We start from the raw sequence: 20,665 nt of genomic DNA, 5'->3' as shown, positions 1-20,665 counted from the left end.
GAAATTAGCACAACAATGTGCTAATATGGAAGAAATTAAGCAGTGGGGGGAAGCAGCTGCAAACAGTGGGTACCTTATGATTGATCCCATTTGGTTTAAAATTCATATACAAATGTGTATAAGTGCTTAGAAAAAAAACTGAAGGGTATGCATGAAATTTTTTTTTTTTAGTTTCTTCTGGATAACTGCTAGAGAGCTTTTTTCTTTCTTAGCTTTAAAAAAAAAAAAAGACTTTTAGGGATGCCTCTGTGGCTCAGTGGGTGAGCATCTGCCTTCAGCTCAGGTCATGATCCCTGGGGCCCTGGGATCAAGTCCCGCATCAGGCTCCCCACAGGGAGCTTGCTTCTCCCTCTGCCTCTGTCTCTCTCTGTGTCTCCCATGGATAAACAAAAATCTTTTTAAAAAATAATTTAAAAAACACTTTTATATACAAGTTTTATTTTTGTAATTGGGAAAGAAAAATTATTTTTTAAAATACTGTTAAAAGTACAGTTTCTTGGAGTTCATGGAGATCTTGAGTAAAACAGACAACACTCACTGAAGAGGTAAGAAGTGTTTTTGATGATTAGTACATGAAAATTCTATGGCTATGTTATTAGTCCCTTTATAGAATGTGTTTGGGGACAGGACTCTGGGGAGTGTATATAGTATGGCCTGGCTCAAGAGGAAAAGACCAAAGAGTGCTGCTTTTGTTTGGTTCCTGGAAAACTTTCAATTTTACAAACATTTATCAGGAAGTGGCCCCCAAGTACAAAGCGTGGGTACTTGGTGTGTCCTGGGGTCACTGTGGGAAGAACAGCTTGAGGTGTCCACACTGCTCTCACCGAAACGGACAGGATATCGTGTTCCCCACAGGAGGGTGAGCTGAGGACACTGACAGGAGCTTTCTGACCAGTACCTTCCCCACCATCCCACCCATGTGAGAAACACTTCCTGAGCTGAACTTCATATTCAAGAATAAATAAAAGGGCCAAGCTCTAACTGATGAGCTAGACCTTTAAAAACGACAACAACACACAACTACCGAGAACTCTCTGTGTTTAAAGGCAACCAATCAACTCTGAATTTGACTTTTTTTTTTCCTTAAATGTCTTCCTCACTGGCCTATCATTAAGATGATATTCTAGAATGTCTAGACTGTGTTCGTCCCAGTATACAGATGAACTTCTGGATCCTAAGCTAAGTCTTAAAGGATAGGCTGAAATCTTATTCTGAAGGATAATCTGATCATCTCAGCAAGTGGTTCTCAAAGGGTGGTGCACCTGGGAACCTGGGAAGAAGGCAGACTCCCAGGTCCCATCCCAGACCTGCTGGGTCAGGAACTCTGGGGTAAGGCCAGGAATCTGTGCTTTTATGAGTCCTCTGGGAGACTCTGGAGCATGCTAAAGTTTGAAACTGCCAATCTAAAGTTGGACTTCTTTGGGGTTACATTTATCACAGAACAATGAGACTAGTTCCCCTAAACTCAGAGGATTTGCCAGCACAGTGCTTGTTCTGTTTTTAGAACGAGGATTTAATGAATTCCTAGGCTGCAGAGAATCCCATTCCCAGTTAGATGACACGGGGCTCTGCAGCACACCATTCTCAGATATGGGTTTGAACAACTGACTAGGGCAGCCCAGGTGGCTCAGTGGTTTAGCGCTGCCTTCAGCCCAGGGCGTGATCCTGGAGACTCGGGATCGAGTCCCGCCTGCATGGAGCCTGCTTCTTCCTCTGCCTGTGTCTCTGCCTCCCTCTCACTCTGTGTCTCTCATGAATAAATAAATAAAACTATTTTTTTTTAAAGGAACATCTGACTAAAATTACCTATGTCAATGGGGACTTAGGTTCCCACGAATGGAACCCATAAATAAGTTGGGAGAAATATTTTAGAATTTGCTTTTGACCTCCCCCTCTTTTTTTGAAATCTTTACCAGAGAGGCTAAAATCACCAATGTCTCCTTGATTTCAGTTTGCTTCCCTTTCCTGACTTTGGCCAACTTCTGGTGGTACTGTGGTCCTGCAGAGAGAGGGTCGGTGGGGGAGAAGTCTAGGGAAAGAGACAGCCTGGACCATTCACAAGCTAGACTCCCAGCCTAGTGATGTTCACTGACTGTTTATTCCTCTCCTTGTTCCACAAGAAACCTTTTAAAAAAGATGACTATAAGATAAAAATAACAGGTGATGAAATCAGAGTGAAGGGGGAAAAGGTGAACATAATGTTGGCACACAAAATGCAAACAGTAGGGTCTTATATGTATTCCTGAGAGATGGGCCTAGAAACTTTCATCGTATGAGAAATAAACGAAACTAATGAAGACTCCTTTGGGTCATGTCAGAAGGACTTTAGGAGTGAACCTGGATGGGCGCTCCCATGGGCCAATGATGAGAAATTACATTGCTCCTAATAGGGGTATGCAAATCTGGCTCTAAGCTTACCAGCAGCTAACAAAGATGGAAATGCAATCTGTTACATAATTTACAAGGTCCTTAAGATAAAAATAAACCAGCTGCTGAGGAAAAACACAAGTATTCCTGGTCTTGAAAGGAATTCCTCCCTTGGATCAGTTTCTGAAGAATCCACAGTTGGCTGTTATTTTTAAAGCAATGAGGGAAAAAAAGGACAAATCTCAACTTTATCACTATCTCCTAATCCTTGTTTCAAAACATACTCTTTGGGATGCCTGGGTAGCTCAGTGGTTGAGCGTCTGCCTTTGGCTCAGGGTGTGATCCAGAGTTTCGAGATCGAGTCCTACATCAGGTTTCCTGTAAGGAGTGTGCTTCTCCCTCTGCCTGTGTCTCTGCCTCTCTCTCTCTGTGTCTCTCATGAATAAATAAATAAAGTCTTTAAAAACAAAAACAAAACATACTCTTCTCTAAAAGTTATTTAAAGAGGTGTCTAGAAATTTTGTAAAATTGTTACCAAGAAACAAACACACACAAAAAAACCTGTCCCAGATCAACTTGTACATTGGATTGTCCTTCAGCCCTCAATCTGCCAATGAATATCAAGATTTCTTACAAAAAAAAAAAATCATTGACCAAAACACTGGTTGCCCCAACCTTGGCACTGCAACGCATACGCATTCTAACACGGGGAGGCATGCATGTCCAACACACACCCTGTCTTAAATGCTTCATTCTTATGGACTCAGAGGTACCCTTTCAATCAGGCTTGAATTTGCAGACTGGGTCTTTGATCAAATGCTTTTCTGATGGGCTATTTTGTATATAAATGTTTCCAGATGGTAGAGGACAATTAAGAGTCATTACAGGAGATCACAGTCCTCCATCCATCTTACATTTACTCAGGGATGCCATTACAGTTTTTCAGTTCAAAATCATGTTCTCCCTGCTACATTAATGACAGGATTCATTTGGCCCCCCTGATCAGACAAAATATGGTTCCTAAATATGGAAACTTTAAGCCACTTAGCCTTCTACACATCTGTATGCATATGTACAAGCATGTATGTAGGTCTATATAATCTTTGCCTTTGCTATTAAAAACACTAATGTTATAAAATTTCGATCAGGGATCCCTGGGTGGCGCAGCGGTTTGGCGCCTGCCTTTGGCCCAGGGCGCGATCCTGGAGACCCGGGATCGAATCCCATATCGGGCTCCCGGTGCATGGAGCCTGCTTGTCCCTCTGCCTGTGCCTCTGCCTCTCTCTCTCTCTGTGACTATCATAAATAAAAAAAAATAATAATAAAATAAAAAATAAAAAAAATAAAATTTCGATCAGTACATGGATATATGAGATAGGTGCCTTGTATATGGTCATGGTCCTTCCTTACAAGCACAGACATTGTTTTGACTTATCATCATAACTCTCCTACAATGTATGTGTGTTTCTATCATCTCCATTTTGCAGATAAGAAAACCGAGTCACAGAAAAGCAGAGCAACTTACCCAAGGACTCAGCAGGAAGTGACAGGGCGAGGATTAGACCTTTTAGTCTAATGCAGTGTTTGCATGCTCTCAATCACCAAGCTATTTTACTTTTCTGTACACCGGAACTCGTAGCATTTAATACCTGCTATGTACATGTACATAGACTTTAAAGTCTTCTATCTATACAAGCTGCTTAAAAACTAAAACAGGGGTATCCCTGGGTGGCTCAGCAGTTTAGTGCCTGCCTTCGGCCCAGGATCAAGTCCCACGTCGGGCTTCCTGTATGGAGCCTGCTTCTCCCTCTGCCTGTGTCTCTGCCTCTCTCTCTCTGTGTCTCTCATGAATAAATAAATAAAATCTTTAAAAAAATAAATAAAACAGGGCTCTTAAGTAAAAACCCTGTAGTTTTGAGTTTGAATTCTAAGTGTTAATGTAAACTCTGATGTATTTAATCACTAATCAATAACAAAAAATAAAAACCCTACATATACATCTTAGCTCTTTCTACTGAAATGGCCTAGAAGCAACGAGCATACCTAGTACCAGCGTTTGTTTTCTAAATACTTGTTCCCCCAATAAAAGTCTGGGACTTCTTGGATAAATGTAGAATGCAAGCCCAGAACATAATGCCATATGAGGAATCAAAAAAGCTATCAAAGACTGCTGGGACAGTGTCAGGACAACTTAGGACACAACCTGAATAGGCAGCCACTGGCCAATGATAAGACTTATGTTACTCCTGGAGAAGGTACAAAATACCACCTATGAAGTAGTTTTGAAAAAAAGAAAGAAAAAATTATCTGATTCCCATGAAGTCTTTAGCTCTAACTGTGAATGTATAGGCCATAGAGAGGACAGAAGAACACAGTGAACAATACTGCAGAAAAGCCAGCAGAAAATCCAGACCTTGGGAAACACTATAGGACACAGTCATTTAACCACATTTCATCAATAAAAATATTTCAAGAGAGAGAGAAGAACAAGGGAGGGGTAGATATAGAGGGCAGACCTACAGACAGAGAGAGACCCATAGTCAACCTTCCACAGTCTGGATATCATGGCTTCCTTCCTGTACGTTGTCTGGTATGAGGCAATGACAATGAGAGGCGCTTCAATGCCACGCTCTCTTAACAACTGCCCACCTCTGCTTGGACACCTGGGCGTCACTCACCGCTCCTCCATGAGCTCCCGGATAGAGGCTACCGTGGGGCCAGATCCCAGGTGAGTATAATACGGACCTTCATCTTTCTCCACTATTTGTTCTGCAGAAACACAGAGTAAACATTATTTGGAGGCATCGGTTCATCAACATTAATTTAGAAAGGCAAACCACCAATAGGAAAATTAACAGATGCATTATAAAACAGGAAATTCAAATGGCTTATAAACATGTGAAAATGTGTTCAATCCCATTAGGAACCAGGAAGTGCAAATTAAAATCACAGTGCAACATCATGGCACACAGGGCATACTGGCAAAAACTGAAGAATCTGATGAAATCAAGTGTTGATAAGATTGTGGTGTAACCACTTTGGAATTCAGTTTACCACTGTTTGCATTCTAGACTGGGGTAGGCAAACCACTCTAGTCCTAGGGATATACACAAAAGAATGAAAAAATAATGACTCACACAGATACCTGTATGCCAATTTCACAGCAGCATTTTTCACAAGAGCCAAAAGGTGAAAACAACACAAATGTCCATCAACAGATGGACAAAATGTGGGGTAGTCACACAATGGAATATCACCCAACCATAAAAAGGAATGAGGTTGGGCAGCCGGGGTGGCTCAGCGTTTTAGCGCCACCCTCAGCCCAGGGCCTGATCCTGGAGACCCGGGATAGAGTCCCACGTTGGGATCCCTGCATGGAGCCTGCTTCTCCCTCTGCCTGTGTCTCTGCCTCTCTCTCTCTCTCATGAGTAAATAAAATCTTTTAAAAAATAAAAAAAATTTTTTTTAAAGGAAGGAGGTTCTGACACATGCTACAACATGGATGAGCCTAGAAAACATTATGCTGGGTGAAATAAGCCAGACACAAAAGGACAACTATTATATGATTCCATTTAGATGAGATACCTAGAAGAGGCAAATTCAAAGAGATAAAAATTAGACTGGAGGGTACCAGGGCTGGCAGGAGTGGAGAAGAGGGCAAATTTTCTGTTATACATATTTTTACCACAATTTAAACAAACAAACAAACAAACAAAAAAGAAGTGAAGTACTGATATGTGCTACAATGCTGAGGAGCCTCAAAATGATGATGCTGTGTGAAAGAAGCCAGACACAAACCATTACAGACGGTATGATCCCGCTCACAGGAAATATCCAGAATGGGCAAGGCCACAGAAAAAGAAAGCAAACAGACAGCTGCCAGAGGCTAGGAGAGGTGAAAGAGTGCTGAGTAACAAGCATGGGGTTTTGTTTTGGGATGAAGAACACGTTTTGGAACTAGACAGAGGTGGCGGTTGCCCACTGTAAATGTACTAAATGCCAAGGAAATGCTTACTGTAAAATGGTTATTTTACGTTATATGATGTTCACTGCAATGTTTTTTTTTTTTAAGGAACAAATTATTGATGCACACAACTTGGGCGAATTTTATTTTATTTTATTTTTTATTTATTTTTTGGGGGGGCGAATTTTAAATGAATTTTTCTCAGTGAAAAAAATGAGACCCAAATGACTACATAACAATAGCTTTGGAAAACAGTTTTGACCAGCTAAGGTATAAGACTGAAAACAAAAAGAACTTTACACAAATACTGCACTATAGTTGGTAAGTTTGTTTTATGTCTAAAGAAATGTGGGGCAGCCTGGGTGGCTCAGGGGTTTAGTGCCGCCTTTCAGTCCAAGGCGTGATCCCAGAGATCCGGGATCAAGTCCTGCGTCAGGTTCCCTGCATGGAGCCTGCTTCTCCCTCTGCCTGTCTCTCTCTCTCTCTCTCTCTCTCTCTCTGTCTCTATGAATAAATAAATAAAATCTTAAAAAAATAAAGAAATGTGACAACTAAGTGCAATGTGGTATCCTGCACTGGTCCTAACAAAGTAAAAGGGCATTAGTGGAAACACTGATGAAATCCAAAGTTTGCAGTTCATCATATTGTACCAATATTAATGTCCGATTTTTTTTAAATTTTTTAAAATTTATTTATGATAGTCACAGAGAGAGAGAGAGAGGCAGAGACTTAGGCAGAGGGAGAAGCAGGCTCCATGCACTGGGAGCCCGATGTGGGATTCGATCCCGGGTCTCCAGGATCGTGCCCTGGGCCAAAGGCAGGTGCAGCCAAACCGCTGCGCCACCCAGGGATCCCCTAATGTCCGATTTTTAAATGTATTTATAATCATGTAAGATGTTTACATTAGGGGCAGATGGATAAAGTGTATACAGAAACTCTCTACCAATTTTGTTACTCTTCTGTAGATGTAAAATCATCTCAAAATTAAAAGCTTTAAAAAATAAAAAACTAGGGGCGCTTGGGTAGCTCAGTGGTTGAGCCTCTTCCTTTAGCTCAGGGCGTGATCCCAGGGTCCTGGGATCAAGTCCCACCATCAGGCTCCCCTGCGTGGAGCCTGCTTCTCCCTCTGCCAATGTCTCTGCCTCTCTTTGTGTCTCTAATGAATAAACAAAATCTTAAAAATAGATATATATCATTTGGCATTTAAAAAACAAAACAAAACTAGACAGTGGGCCCTCCTTTGCGGATTCTGTCCTAGAACAAATTTTAGTTTCATGCATCAAAACACATGTACAAAGATTTTCATAGCTACGTTACTTGTAATAGACAAAACTGGAGACCTATAATCCAGCAACAGTGGGATGGATAAATAAAGTGTAGCACAGTCGTATAATGGGATCTATGTAGCAGTGAGAATTGACAACCTTCAACAACATGAATACCACAACATCAGAGTAAAGGAAAGAAGCATAGCAAAGAACAAATATGGTGATATTACATTTAAAGAGTATCGAAAAGCAGGCTCAACTAAACTATACTGTTTAAAGACCCACACAGAAGTGGAAAAATTATTAGGTTGGAATATGAAATTGCAGACATTCAACGGCTTTTTACCTACAAACAATGGTGATTTTTATAAGCTCCAATCTTATTATAAAGAAAAACAAGAAAATCATTGTCACAAGTCAAGAGAGTGGTTGCCTCTGGAGGATGGGAGAGGAATGTGACTGGGATGTGTGTACAGGGGACTTCTGAGGAGCTGGAAATGGCCTATTTCTTTATCTAGGTTGCGGTTACCCAGGCATTCATTTTGTAAATTTTCCTTGAATTGTGTATGAATGTTTTGTGTACTTTCCTATTTATAAAAATTCACAATTTTTAAAATGTAAAAAAATATTATCATACTTCTTTTATGTAGAACCTTATGCTCAGGTTTATGGGGGATTCAAGAAAGGAAGATACCTGATTGCTGCCTTTTAAAAGTTTAGGGTCTACCTGGGTAGATAAGATCTACACATAAGACCCCCAAATGTGTTCCAAAGAGTTGGAAGATTTAAATACAAAAATATTTAGCTATGCAAGTTCTGATAGGAAAACAATGCAAGTTTTTAAAAAATCCTGGAAAAGGAAGTCTTCTCTAAGTATCACATGAGATTCTGAAGCCCCCATACACATACAAATCCTGATAAATTTAACTGAAAAAAAAAAAAAAACTATAGCACTTACTACCAGACAAAAGGCTAATTTCCTTAAAATATCAAGAGCTTTTGTAGCTAAATAAGGTCAATAACTCAGAAAAATTTAAAAGGATAAAAAGGGAAATGCAAATGGCTCAAGCATCTGTAAAGTTACAATAAGGTCCCAGTTTTAACTTCCAGATGAGTCACCATCAACGTCCTGTGTTGATGAGAGTAAGGAAAACAAGCAGTATAGAAAGTAATTTAGCAAGATGTTAAAATTGCAAATGCACATGAGTCCATTTGACTCCGCAATTTCAAAGAATTTCAAATCTTCTAAGAACTCATTTCTGGAAATCTGGATATGCGCAAAATGATATATATATACAAGAATACTCACTGCATCATTTGTAATGGTAAACTATCAGAAATCTCAATGTCCATCATGATACATTATGTATTCTAAAGACACTATGGCACATCCATATAATGAAATACTAAGCAGCATCAAAACCAATCCGGCAGCTCCAGCTTTATTGACAGAAAATGACCTCCCAGATATCTTTTTTTTTTTTAATTTTTATTTATTTATGATAGTCACAGAGAGAGAGAGAGAGAGAGGCAGAGACACAGGCAGAGGGAGAAGCAGGCTCCATGCACCGGGAGCCCGACATGGGACTCGATCCCGGGTCCCCAGGATCACGCCCTGGGCCAAAGGCAGGCGCCAAACCACTGCGCCACCCAGGGATCTCCCTCCCAGATATCTTAAGTGGGAAAGGAAAAGCAAATTTCAGTATTGCATGTGTCATATACTATAGTCAGTATACACACTCAATTACACGTACATCAGTGTACATACATCACATACACACTATGTGCAAGCAAAATGGTGTTTGGGTCACTACCCACACTAAGAATAAGAGCAAGTGTGTGAAAATGAGTTCAGTTGTGTGCCTGGCTTTAAAAACTAACAAGAAAGAGCGCCTGGGTGGCTCTTGGTTGGTTAAGCAAGTGTTCAGCTCTTGGTTTCGGCTCAGGTCATGGTCTCAGGGTTGTGAGATCAAGCCCCACATCGGGCTCTGCATGGGGCATGGAGCCTGCTTAAGATTCTCTCTCTCCCTCTCCTCTGCACCCCTCCCTTCTCTCTCAAAATATAATAAAAACATAATAAATAAGATAAAAACAAGGAAGAAAAGGTCTGCAGTACTTTCAGGCCACTATGAAGCTGGGGAGGTCCCAGCCAGGCTGAGGATGTTAGATCTCACTGAACTCCTAGACCTTTGACATTTACCTGAAGGCCCTCAATAAAATAGTTTGATCCCTCCAAAAAGGTTTGCAATGGTGTGTTGCAGTCCAGCTGATGAACTGATGGGACGTGCCTGCCTCTTATGGCTTCTGCTCATATAGGCTCTTCATCCCCCACTAATGTCCTGGGTCAGGCTCTTGCCTGAATTATTGGCATGGTCTAACTGATCTCAGCTCTCCTAAGTTATTCTACCCACTTCCACCAGTTTATACACCCACAACAAAATTCTGATCACACCACTTCCCACTGATAACTCCATGTTAGACAAGACAGAACTCAAATTCCAAAACACAATCTGCAAGACCCCTGGGAGCCATCTCTGTACACCTCCCAGCCCTGCATGCTGCAGAGGCCAGCACAACTCCTATCACACAATTGTGCAATCCCTGCGTGTCTTTAAACCAGTTTCCTCACTGACAGCAGCAGCTTCCTTTATTTCTCTCTGGAAAAACTCCTCTCTTAAGGTCTAGTTTAAATGCCACCTCTTCTCAAACCACAGGGCACTTCTCAGGTCCACTTTCCCTCTGGATCCCCAGAGCACCTTGCGTACAACAAAAATATCAAGGCAGGTATCACAGCACATTTTTATTGTTAGCATGGCCCAGCAGAAAGAACATGGATTTTGCAGAGACCTACGGAACTGTGATGAGTTACCTTCCCAATCTAATCCTCATGCCTTCCTGCGCAAACTATACAGAGGGCTCCGTGCAGTCTTTGGCACACAGTACTAACTCAATAGGCAGCTGCTGTCCAGACTCTGCCAAACAAATTGTATGACTGTGGCCAAGTTACACAACCCCTATGAGCCTTAAAAGCAGTTAAAATAATGTTCCTACATTACAGAATTGTCGAGGATTAGCTGAGATGGAGTCACCTAGCACTGTTCTCAACCTGTCAATGCTTAAATGTTTCATGAATGAATGAATATTTTCAAGTAAAGGATTAAAAAGGACTTGCTCTAAATATACACTATTTTGAACATAAAACAGAGAGGACTGCAGAAGGAAGCATATGGAGTGGGGGTGGGGGAGAGGGGAGACCAGGGGAGGCTAGGGAAAGAAAACGAAAGAATGTGGGTGTTGGAAGTAGTGGTCTGAAAGCTCTTTATAGGCGCTAGGAGACTACATGGTATAAAGAAATAGAATATAAGAATATGCCAGAACTTCTGGGCTCTATTCCAGTTTCTATTGTCTGGAGAAAAGTCAAAGTAATGGGTTGACTGCAGGATCTTGCACTGGAACTAGAACATAATGTAGCTTTTCGTCACTACTTTCTGCCCCAAATCAGAAAAGCTCAAAACTTACCCAGCTAAAGGTAGAGAAAGGAGATTTTCAAGAAGAGGCAAACCAAATCCTGGCTACTCCATTCCAGCAGCTAGGAAAAAACATACAGATCCAAGACCAAGCCAGCCTTGACAGTAGATAGGTTTCTTGGGGAAGGCGACTAAAACCAAAAGGCAGACATAGCTCCAAGTTTCAAACAAAAGCAGTCATTCCTTCCCTTGTAGCAGTTTCCAAGGCAGCTCAAGGAGCCCTTTAAAAGCATTGCTTCTTCTAACTACATCCCTTTTCCTGATTTTACATATATAAAAACATGTTAGATAGATAGATTTAAATATGGAGATAGATCCGTTTCCTTGATTTTATCAGGGAGAAGATATTCTATGGAAAAAAATTAAACTTATAATCAAATACACTTAGTTATAAAACTAGTATACATTTACAAAGTTTATTATTCTCATGTATATGTGTATATATTCATAAGGCCATATATATCTCATTATATATATTTACATATACCTGAGAAAATACATCTCATTATATATACATATACACGTTATTTCTATATGTGTATATACATATATATATACACACACACACACATACATATGTGAGTGTATACATGTATCTTCTCTGTAGCAATAGGCTTTTACTAGGTTATGGTGCCAGACAGATGACAATACTTGGCAAGGTTGGGGTAATGTTCTATAGAATGCAGTATATACTCTGAATCAGTGAGCAATATATGCTTCTGTTTTTTTGTAGTAAAATAAAGTTTATTAACCTTTTTTGGTGCTGCTTAATGCTATTCATCTTAAATTCAATACACGAGTTTCCCCTTTTTATATCTGTCATAATATATGCATTGTTTCTTGTCATTTTATATTTTCCATGCTTGTGTCCTTGTTTTTTTTCTTTCCTGTCTTTTTTTTTTACAGGTTTTATATTTTTACTACCCATTCCCTACCCCTTGTAATCTGGAAAAATCTATAGTATGTCTTTAGTAATGCTAATTGTACTTTTGCAGAGAAAGAAGTTAGCACCCCTACAATTTCTCCCCCCTCCTTCACTTTGTCTCCTGCTTTTTGTGGGTATCCTCTGAACATATTTTTTTTCTGTTATCAAAGAGGTATTTAATATAAAACAATTTCAAATATAAGTAAATAAAAAATATATATAAGTAAATAAATCACCCCATTTTAGAAAAACAATGATCAGTTATTTAAATGCAGATTTCACATTTGAATATATTTAGTGTTCACTATCAGCCCCATCATATACATAAGTTCTCCAATCCATTACTTATCTGATTCATCTCTAGAAAATTTGAGTTCTTGTGTATTTGGAAATGTTTTAATGAAGCTTTTATGTGTCATGGCAACTTAACTAGGTATAGAATTCCTGGGTCAACTTTTAATATTCCGAGAACTGCAATACACATATCCACCAAAAATAAAGAACCCTTGCCAATCAATAAGAAAAAGACAGACACACAATAGAGAAATAGACAAATTGCTTGAGTGGGTACTGTACAGAAGAATATGAACAGGTATGAAAGGTGCTCAACCTCATTAATCCTGAGGGAAATGCAAATTAAAGCCATGATGAGATAACCCTGTCACACCTTCCACAATGGTAGAAAGACCATGATACTATTTGCTGGTGAGGATATGGGACACTGCTGGTAGGAGTTTAAACTGTCACAACTGCAATAGTAGCAACTAAGCTGAACCACAATTTCAGTCTTGGGTATATGTCCAAAGGAAATATGTAAATGTATACATACATGTTCCAAGAGACATAGAGAAGAATATTTTATATCAGCATGATTCATAACTCCCAAATTGGAAATAATCCAAGTGATCATCAATGACCAAATGGATAAACTGTGGTATAATCATAAAACACAATACTATGTAGCAATAAGAAGGAAGGACTATAGGTACTGCTACACACACATATGAATCTCACAAACACAACACTGAACAGGTCAGAATATAAAGGAATACATATGTATTTATGATATGATACATATGAAATTCAAGAACAGGCAAACTCATTATGTGGTTAGAAGTCATAAAAGTAGCTACATTAGGACAGGGGTTGGCAAACTTTCTATGTTATGAGCCAGATGGCATTTTAGGCTTTGCAGGGCATGTAGTCTCTGTGGCAAGTACTCACCCTTGCTGATGTAGTTAAAAAAAAAAAAAAGCAGCCACAGATAATACATGAACAAACGAGAACATCTATGTTCCATTAAAACTTATGGATACTGAAATTTGGACTTCATCTAATTTCCATGAGTTACAAAACATTATTCCTCTTTTGATTTTTTGGGGGACCATTTAAAAACATAAAAATTGTGTTTAGCTCACAGATAAGAGCCAGATTTGGTTTGCAAGCTACAGTATGCTTTAGGGAGTCAGGTGTAGGTGACTGGGTGTGGAGCTTCTGAGGTGCTGGAAAAGTTGTTTCTTGATCTAACTGTGGTTACAAAAGTGTGTGCCTTTTGTAAAACTGGCTGAGTTGTATACTTAAGGTTTGTATACCTTCCTATAAGTGTTTCAATTAAAAGAACGTTTTTTAAAAGTATTTTTTAAGCTTAAAACAGGAGTATATATGACTTAATTTTTCAGTTAATTCATTTGTCAGTGATTCTTTATCCTTGAAATTCAGTAAGTTCGCCAGGCTCATTATTTGGCCATTTTTATTCATTCATTTCTTTCACTTCCAAAGTTTTCTATTCTTTGACTCTTGCCTTTGCTCAGTTTGTTTCATGCTCTTCACCAGTGAACATTGCCAGCATTCCTGACAGTGAATCTGCATACAGGATTCCTTCCTTCCTCTTCTAGTCCCCTTATCTCCCCACCCTGGCTAGGACCATTTCTGTTTTCTTTTCCTGTTTTGCAGTGACCTCCAAGTCCCTCTTCCTCACTGATTTGCTTTTCATGTAACTCTGATTCCGCTTTTTCCAGCTTCTGGTGCAGCTGTGTGTGCCTTGTACAACAGCATCCTTCTGGAATTTAATCTGTACCTCTGTGACTTCTCTGTAATTTTATTCTACCCTTCATCTTTCACCTCCTGTTTCAAAGGGAATTTTTTTTTTCAACTTCCTTGATGGTATATATCAGTTCTTCCAATTTGTTTTTTCTAATGTAAAGTTTTCATTCTAAATACTATATTAATACCTCACTTTTCCCACAGAATCTGAATGGGTTGCATGTTGGCTTGTTTGTTTGCTTATTAATTAATCTTTCCATGGAAAAGTTTATCTCCAGGGTTTCTCTCCTTTGGTACTATATTTTGGACCAGATAACCCTATGTTGTAAAGCCCTGTGTAAGAATATAGAAGACTTAGCAGCATCCCAGGCCTCTACCCACTAGATGCCAGTAGTACCACACCGGTTGTGACAACCAAAGCTGTCTTCACACATTGCCAAATGTCCCCTGGGGAAAAGAAGGGCAAAAGAGCTCCTGGTTGAAAGCTACTGGTCTACATATTTGCCCCAAACAGTGGGTGGAATGTCCTTATTCCTATTTACCTGGACACTGATCAAATTCTTCCCTTGGAATTAAGCTAAAGAACTAGATGGTGTAGAGGTTTCAACTATTAGTTCAAAAGTTCAGCAGCCTGAAGGCACAGGGGAGGAATTAGGGCTGGCTGTGGACTGTTAGAACTAGGAAATTTCATCCTTAGGCAGAGTTTGCTGGGGCCAACACCTCTAAACATGTATGTATGTTTGTGTTGAGGATTGGGTTGTACTCTGTCCTGATGCTAGGATTTTGGTTTATTTCTTCACATGGGAGTGAGCTGGTCACTCTGATAAGACATCAAGTTAAAATAAAGTCCCACAGATTGAAGGATTTTTGTTTGGTGGTTCAGCAAATATTTCTCTGTGCACAATAGCCTTTGTTTGGTGCTGCTGGCCCTCGGCTACAAAGCTGGCTCCTAGGATATGGTTTCCAGTCTCTCCTCTCTGGCCATCCTCACCCTGTACCTGATCCCCATGAGAAGCTAGAGTTAGGAGGGAATGCCCATTGACATTCCACACTGTCCACATAGAATGCCCTCCAGAGGAGTAGTCTCTAGCCCTTCTCTCCCAGCTTCATGTCCCTCTGAGAGTCCACTATTGTTTCACCTAACACTGGGAGCTATATACCCCATATCATTCTTTATTTTAATTCAACTGATCTTAAGCTAGTAGACAGCCCTGGAATTCACGGTTTAAGACTGGGGCTATTTCCAAACTTCAGCTGATGAATTTTCTCTTGTTTCTGTTGTTGTTCCTTTTAGGAAAGGATTCTTTTGCTATCTTGCCAGTAAGTCACTGATCCTCCTCCTAGTGCCCAGTGCAGTGTGTCTTCCTACTCTTCGGAAGTGAAGTGACAGAGCAAGGGAACAGCTCAACTCTCCCTGAAGAAAAATCTATTTTATGTCTTGCTTTGAGCAGCTGGAGTAGACAAAAGTGATTTTCCCTCCCTAAAAGACAGAAGCTCTGGGGCAGAGCTCAGGAGAGAAAAATCCGATTTTTGAGAAAATGCTGGTTATGTACCTCTAAGTGCTTTTCTTCACCCCATGCACTTAATTTTATGCTCATTAAGATAGAAAAATATGCTCTGTTCTACTTCTGCACTAGGCTAAAGAGAGAATGAAATGTATCCTTTCTGCTATCAGCAAGAGATACTAAACACAAGAAACTACTCATGACTGCCTAACAGCAAGAAGGATCCTTAATTTCTAAGTGAACCTCACATCTTCCTCCCACCCCTCTCTACAGAGACTGAAGCACCCCCACTTTCCCAGTGGTAAATATGATGGCCAGGGATAGACATGGGAGCACAAGCCGAGGCATTTCTCCTCTCTATGCATTGATACAGACGACTGATAACTGGTATAATTAATGCATAGGTGTCAAGATCACACAAAGGTTTTATGTACCAGTCTTCTTTTTCCAAACAATCCTAGAGAAATACCTGTTTCCTGATGTCGTTTCAGGGGACTTCAAGCTAAACAGCTTAAGCTTATATAATAATTAGACTCTATTTCCATGACAGCCAATAACTAACTGCTCGCTCCTTGCCTCCCGGCAGTCATAAATCCACACAGTGGGTAGGAAGATGGTTGGGCCCTACCCTAGATTATGTTTGCAAGATGAGTTTTTTTTTTTTTTTTTTTTTTTTTAACTAAAATCATGGGTGAGCTGCCTGTGAGTCAGTAGGCAGTGCACCAGGCCTCCAGGTAGTAGAGACACAAATGCCTTTATTACACAGATACACTCACTGATGACAAAGATTAAAGGGAAGGAGATCATGCCTAAACTCATCTGATGTCTTTGTAGAGTTTAAATATGGAGGCAGAATAAGGTTGCCCAGTTAACCGAAAAATATGAAGAGCATTTACCCAAGTGCTCGGTACCAGTTTCCATGTTTTAGGAATATAACATTCAGTCCCTGTTTCCTTAGGAACCTGGGATTTAATCGATGAAACTAGTGCACATATAACAAATCTTGGAAGACAAAGAATAATCCAGCATTAAATTCTGACCCTTCTTCAGACCCAGGCTCTCACCCCTCCCAACCTCTCCAATGGTTCTTTAACCTTCCCCCCACCTCAATTTCTTTCCACATCTCTTTCATATCTCCTTCACAGTCTCCTGTTTGAGCTAGTATCCTCACTTCTTGGGCCTCTTCTTGACCTACACATTCAGCCTGATGGAACGCTCACAGCTGAAATGTCAACTACCATCAGTTTGCTCTAGGACCTCCAACTTGCAGGGCCCACCTGGATGCACACCTCCAGGTCCCACAGATATCTCAATGTCCAAACTTGCTTCCTTCCCAGGATTCTGAATCTAGGTGAATGGCACCACTGTCCACCCTGTCACCCAGTCTGGAATCTCAAGAGTCACCTGGGACTGCTTCTTCTTCCTTACTCCTACAGCCAGCAGTTAGCTCTTTTTCCTAACCTTTCTCTTATCCATCCACTCCTCTCCTCCTTCCCACTCAACGTCATTCCCTGAGTTCAGGAACCCATTATTTCTTGCCTGAACCACGCCTGAGCTTGCAAACTGGTTTCTCTGCCTTCAGTATCGTCTCCATTTCCCCTGAAGCTCCTCTGTCTGGCCACTCCCAATCTTTTATCCAGTGTACCAGTCACACCAGAACTACTTGCATTTCCCCAGGTTTTCTCAACTCTACATCTTCATGTGGTTTTTCATGTATTTTTCACCCCCGTAATCTTCATGTTCCTTTGCCTGGAACACTCTACCTTTTTCCTATTAATCCATTAAACTTCTCACATCAAACATCACCTCCTCCAGGAGCTTCTTTCTGATACCTTTCTGTTCTGACCCAGAGTCAGATCTCCCCACCTTTATGCAGGATCCAAATATTCCATTGTCTAAAAAAAAATATTTCAAACACATGAAGTTCCTCTTCATCTCAAACTAAATGAGAGGCAGGGGTGGGGGGAGGGGATACCTCCTCATAGAAACTACAGGAAGTAGACTTTCTATTATTGTAAACAGAGGTAAGTCTCTCTGTCTCCCATTCAGAACTGTGGTCTGGACTGAAGTTACCCAATAGACACTACTACTAGCCACATTTGCTGGACAGCACCCCTCGCTCACCCAGACTTTCTGAGACCTATATATACCATTGCCTTTTGGAGAAAAGCACTTCCTTTCACATCTTCTGAGTTTATTTCTTTGAAGTTTCAAAGGGTGCCTTTAATTCTAGTATTTCAAGATTTGGAGAATAATTCCATATGAATGCCACCCATACCTTCAGAAACTCACAGTCTTTATACAAGGAAAAACCGTGCTCTTGGCATATGGGATTTTGATTACCCGGTGAAGCCCATATTGGTCAAAAGTGCCAATTTGGCAAAAAATCATCACACTGAATACTGTTTCTTTTGCTATGCTATAAAACCTTTTCATGCTTTTATAAAGTTGTTTATTTTAAGCACATAATGGTGTCTCCAAATTTCACTGTCCTTCTATGGAAAATTCTTCCTTAAACTGACCTGCAATCTGCACCTCTCTACCTACCACTGTTGGAAGGGATGAGTTTCTGGAATATGAGACGGTTCCCATCTGACATTAATCCCAGAGTGAGCAGCCTTTACTCCTAACCCTTGTCCTGAGCCTGAGTTCACAGAGACAAGTTCTGCCATACTGGCTGATGGAAGCAACTGTCCAGAAATGGGATCTCCAACTACCTCTGGAAAACAGGATGGCTTTCCCTAACATGAACCCCAGCACCTCAAGAAGCTGTTTCCAAGTGAATCCCCTCTTCCTTGGCCCTCTTCACTCTTAATACCACTATTTTACTTAGGATTCATTTCTCAACTAAACAATTTCCATCACAGTATTATGGTAGGGTGGGTAAGAGTCCAACTGCCTAGTTCAAATCTCACCTCTGTCATATGCTGAATATGGGACCTGGGTATGTGTGACTGAATCTAAGTTTGCTTCCTTCATCATTAAGATGGTACTACTGACAGTACCCCCTCATATAGATGTTATGAGGATTAAATGAGGTGGTAACTGTAGAGTACTTGGCACAGTGCCTGGAACAGAGCAAGTATTTCATCAATGTTATTATTACTACTCCTACGATTTTTCTTATTCTCAGTAGCTCCCTCTCCAGTCTTCTGCCACAAGGTTACCAGCCTTCACCAAACTGTCTTCCAAGCTGTTCCAGGATACACTTTCAAAACATTTCTTGATTATAAAATACATATTTCATTATAGAAAGTTCAGAAAACATATATGAGAAAAGTCACCCACTGTCTGACCACAGAGACAGCCACTATTGACATATTTCCTCCCAGTCCCTTCCTTCCACATAGGTGAGATGATTATTTATGTACTGTTTGTGTCTACTGGTTCCCACTAAGCATAACATTTAACAACACGATGATTATTTATGTACTGTTTGTGTCTACTGATTCCCATAAGTTAACATTTAACAACACGAGGTAGGTTTGGTTCAAATTCCCTGTTTAGGATTGGATACAGATAAGACACAAACTGGAACAATAAAGGATTGGTGGTAGTGGGTCTTGCCCACTGCCCTGCCCTTCCCCAGCTGAGGGGCAGCAGCTGCCAGCATTGCTATTGCTGGGTGTGTGGGGTGCTGACATTCTTCCATCTGCTCCTCCACTCGCTGGCTTCAAGCTGAGACTTGCCCTCTCTGGTGGCATGCAGACGCTGAGGGTTCAGACCCAGCCCTGTGCTACCGGCCTTACATCTAGCTGGCTCCTGCTGCCCAGGGGACGGTGCTCATGCATTCTTGGGGCTGCATCAGTGGTTGCCTTTCTGCCTTTCCCCATCTGTGCTCACTGCAGGCTTCAAAACCCAGTGTGGAACAAGAGTTTCCACAAGAAAACATTACCTTCCATAATGACAACCAAGCCTGGGGGTTCAGAACACTCTTAACCATCCAGCCACATCCATATGACTGTACAGGCAAATGCCTGATGCCTGCTGAAGGGGTGACTGAGTATCTTATGGTTTGGGTTGTCGCTTCAAGCACATCACACAGTCTTTCAGAGATGAACCATGTTTCCTAATTTTTATCTGTTACAGTTTGTAGTACAGAGCTAGTAATAAATGATTGATGAATAAAGTGATAGCCAACACTTCTCTTCCTTTAAAATATGTATGTTTTTACTTCTTTCTCTTGCCTTACTGCACTCAATAGGCTTCATGACCACTAATTCTCTTATAGTGCTTACTAGGTGTCAGACACAGTTTGAAGTGCTTTATGCATATGAACTAATTTAATCTTTCACCAGTCCTGGTGAGAGGATACTACTATCATTTTTACTTTATTCACAAGGAAGTGATGGAATTAGAATTCAAATTAAAAAAAAAAAAACTAGTATGATCAAGCACCATATCCAAATAACTGAATTTAATAATTAAAATATTTAGTAAGGACCAACTATGGTGTAGGCACCATGTAAAGTTCTGTCTTCCACTGCAGGAGGAGAACCACCTAATAATATATTAAGTACAAGGCAGACGGGCAGATACATACCGATGCAAGGAGAGAAAAGGGCAAAGGGAAGAGCCCAAATCCCATGATCAGAACAAGCCCCTCCAAAATGCTGAGAAAGAGGCCCTCGAAGTCATCTCATTATTAAGATCCAATAATGAATAGGGGCTACAACCCCTGAGTGTTTGGCAGGACCCTGCACCTCTGTTTACCCCCAGATAGAAATACTGGAGCCAACTTTTCCTTGTTCCCCAAGTGATTCCTTGTCTGGAGTACAGGAGTCTGGGGTAGTCAGAGTGGGCAAGACATCCCAGCTCCACCTTACTGACAAGGACACAGCATCCCAATGAATTACCCAATTGACCTGATAGTAATTTATTTTAACAAATAGAGAGTATAGCCTTTTTGTAAGACCTGTTTTGTGTATCATAAAATCTCAAGAATTTCAACATGCTCCTCACTAGCATCAATGTGCTTTTCGAGCAACAACTTAAACACTTTTTTGTGTTCTTTTATGAAACAGTCCAGAAATAGCAGAGAGCCACAGCCCTAGAGTCGACATGGG

At 40.6% G+C, this 20,665-nt stretch overlaps 1 protein-coding gene across 2 annotated transcripts in view; it reads right to left on the bottom strand.

Moving 5' to 3' along the window:
• The window catches only part of TET3 (tet methylcytosine dioxygenase 3), a 104,971-nt gene that overhangs the window by 27,760 nt on the left and 56,546 nt on the right, over positions 1 to 20,665 (bottom strand). For both annotated transcript variants that reach the window (XM_072766942.1, XM_025994527.2), the window contains one exon: positions 5,046 to 5,136. In XM_072766942.1, the coding sequence (XP_072623043.1) occupies positions 5,046 to 5,136 (91 nt within the window). The remainder of the gene's footprint in view (positions 1 to 5,045; positions 5,137 to 20,665) is intronic.

The sequence above is a fragment of the Vulpes vulpes genome, chromosome 8 (assembly GCF_048418805.1).
Source record: "Vulpes vulpes isolate BD-2025 chromosome 8, VulVul3, whole genome shotgun sequence".
Lineage (NCBI taxonomy): Eukaryota > Metazoa > Chordata > Mammalia > Carnivora > Canidae > Vulpes > Vulpes vulpes.
This window is presented reverse-complemented; position numbering and strand designations above follow the sequence as displayed.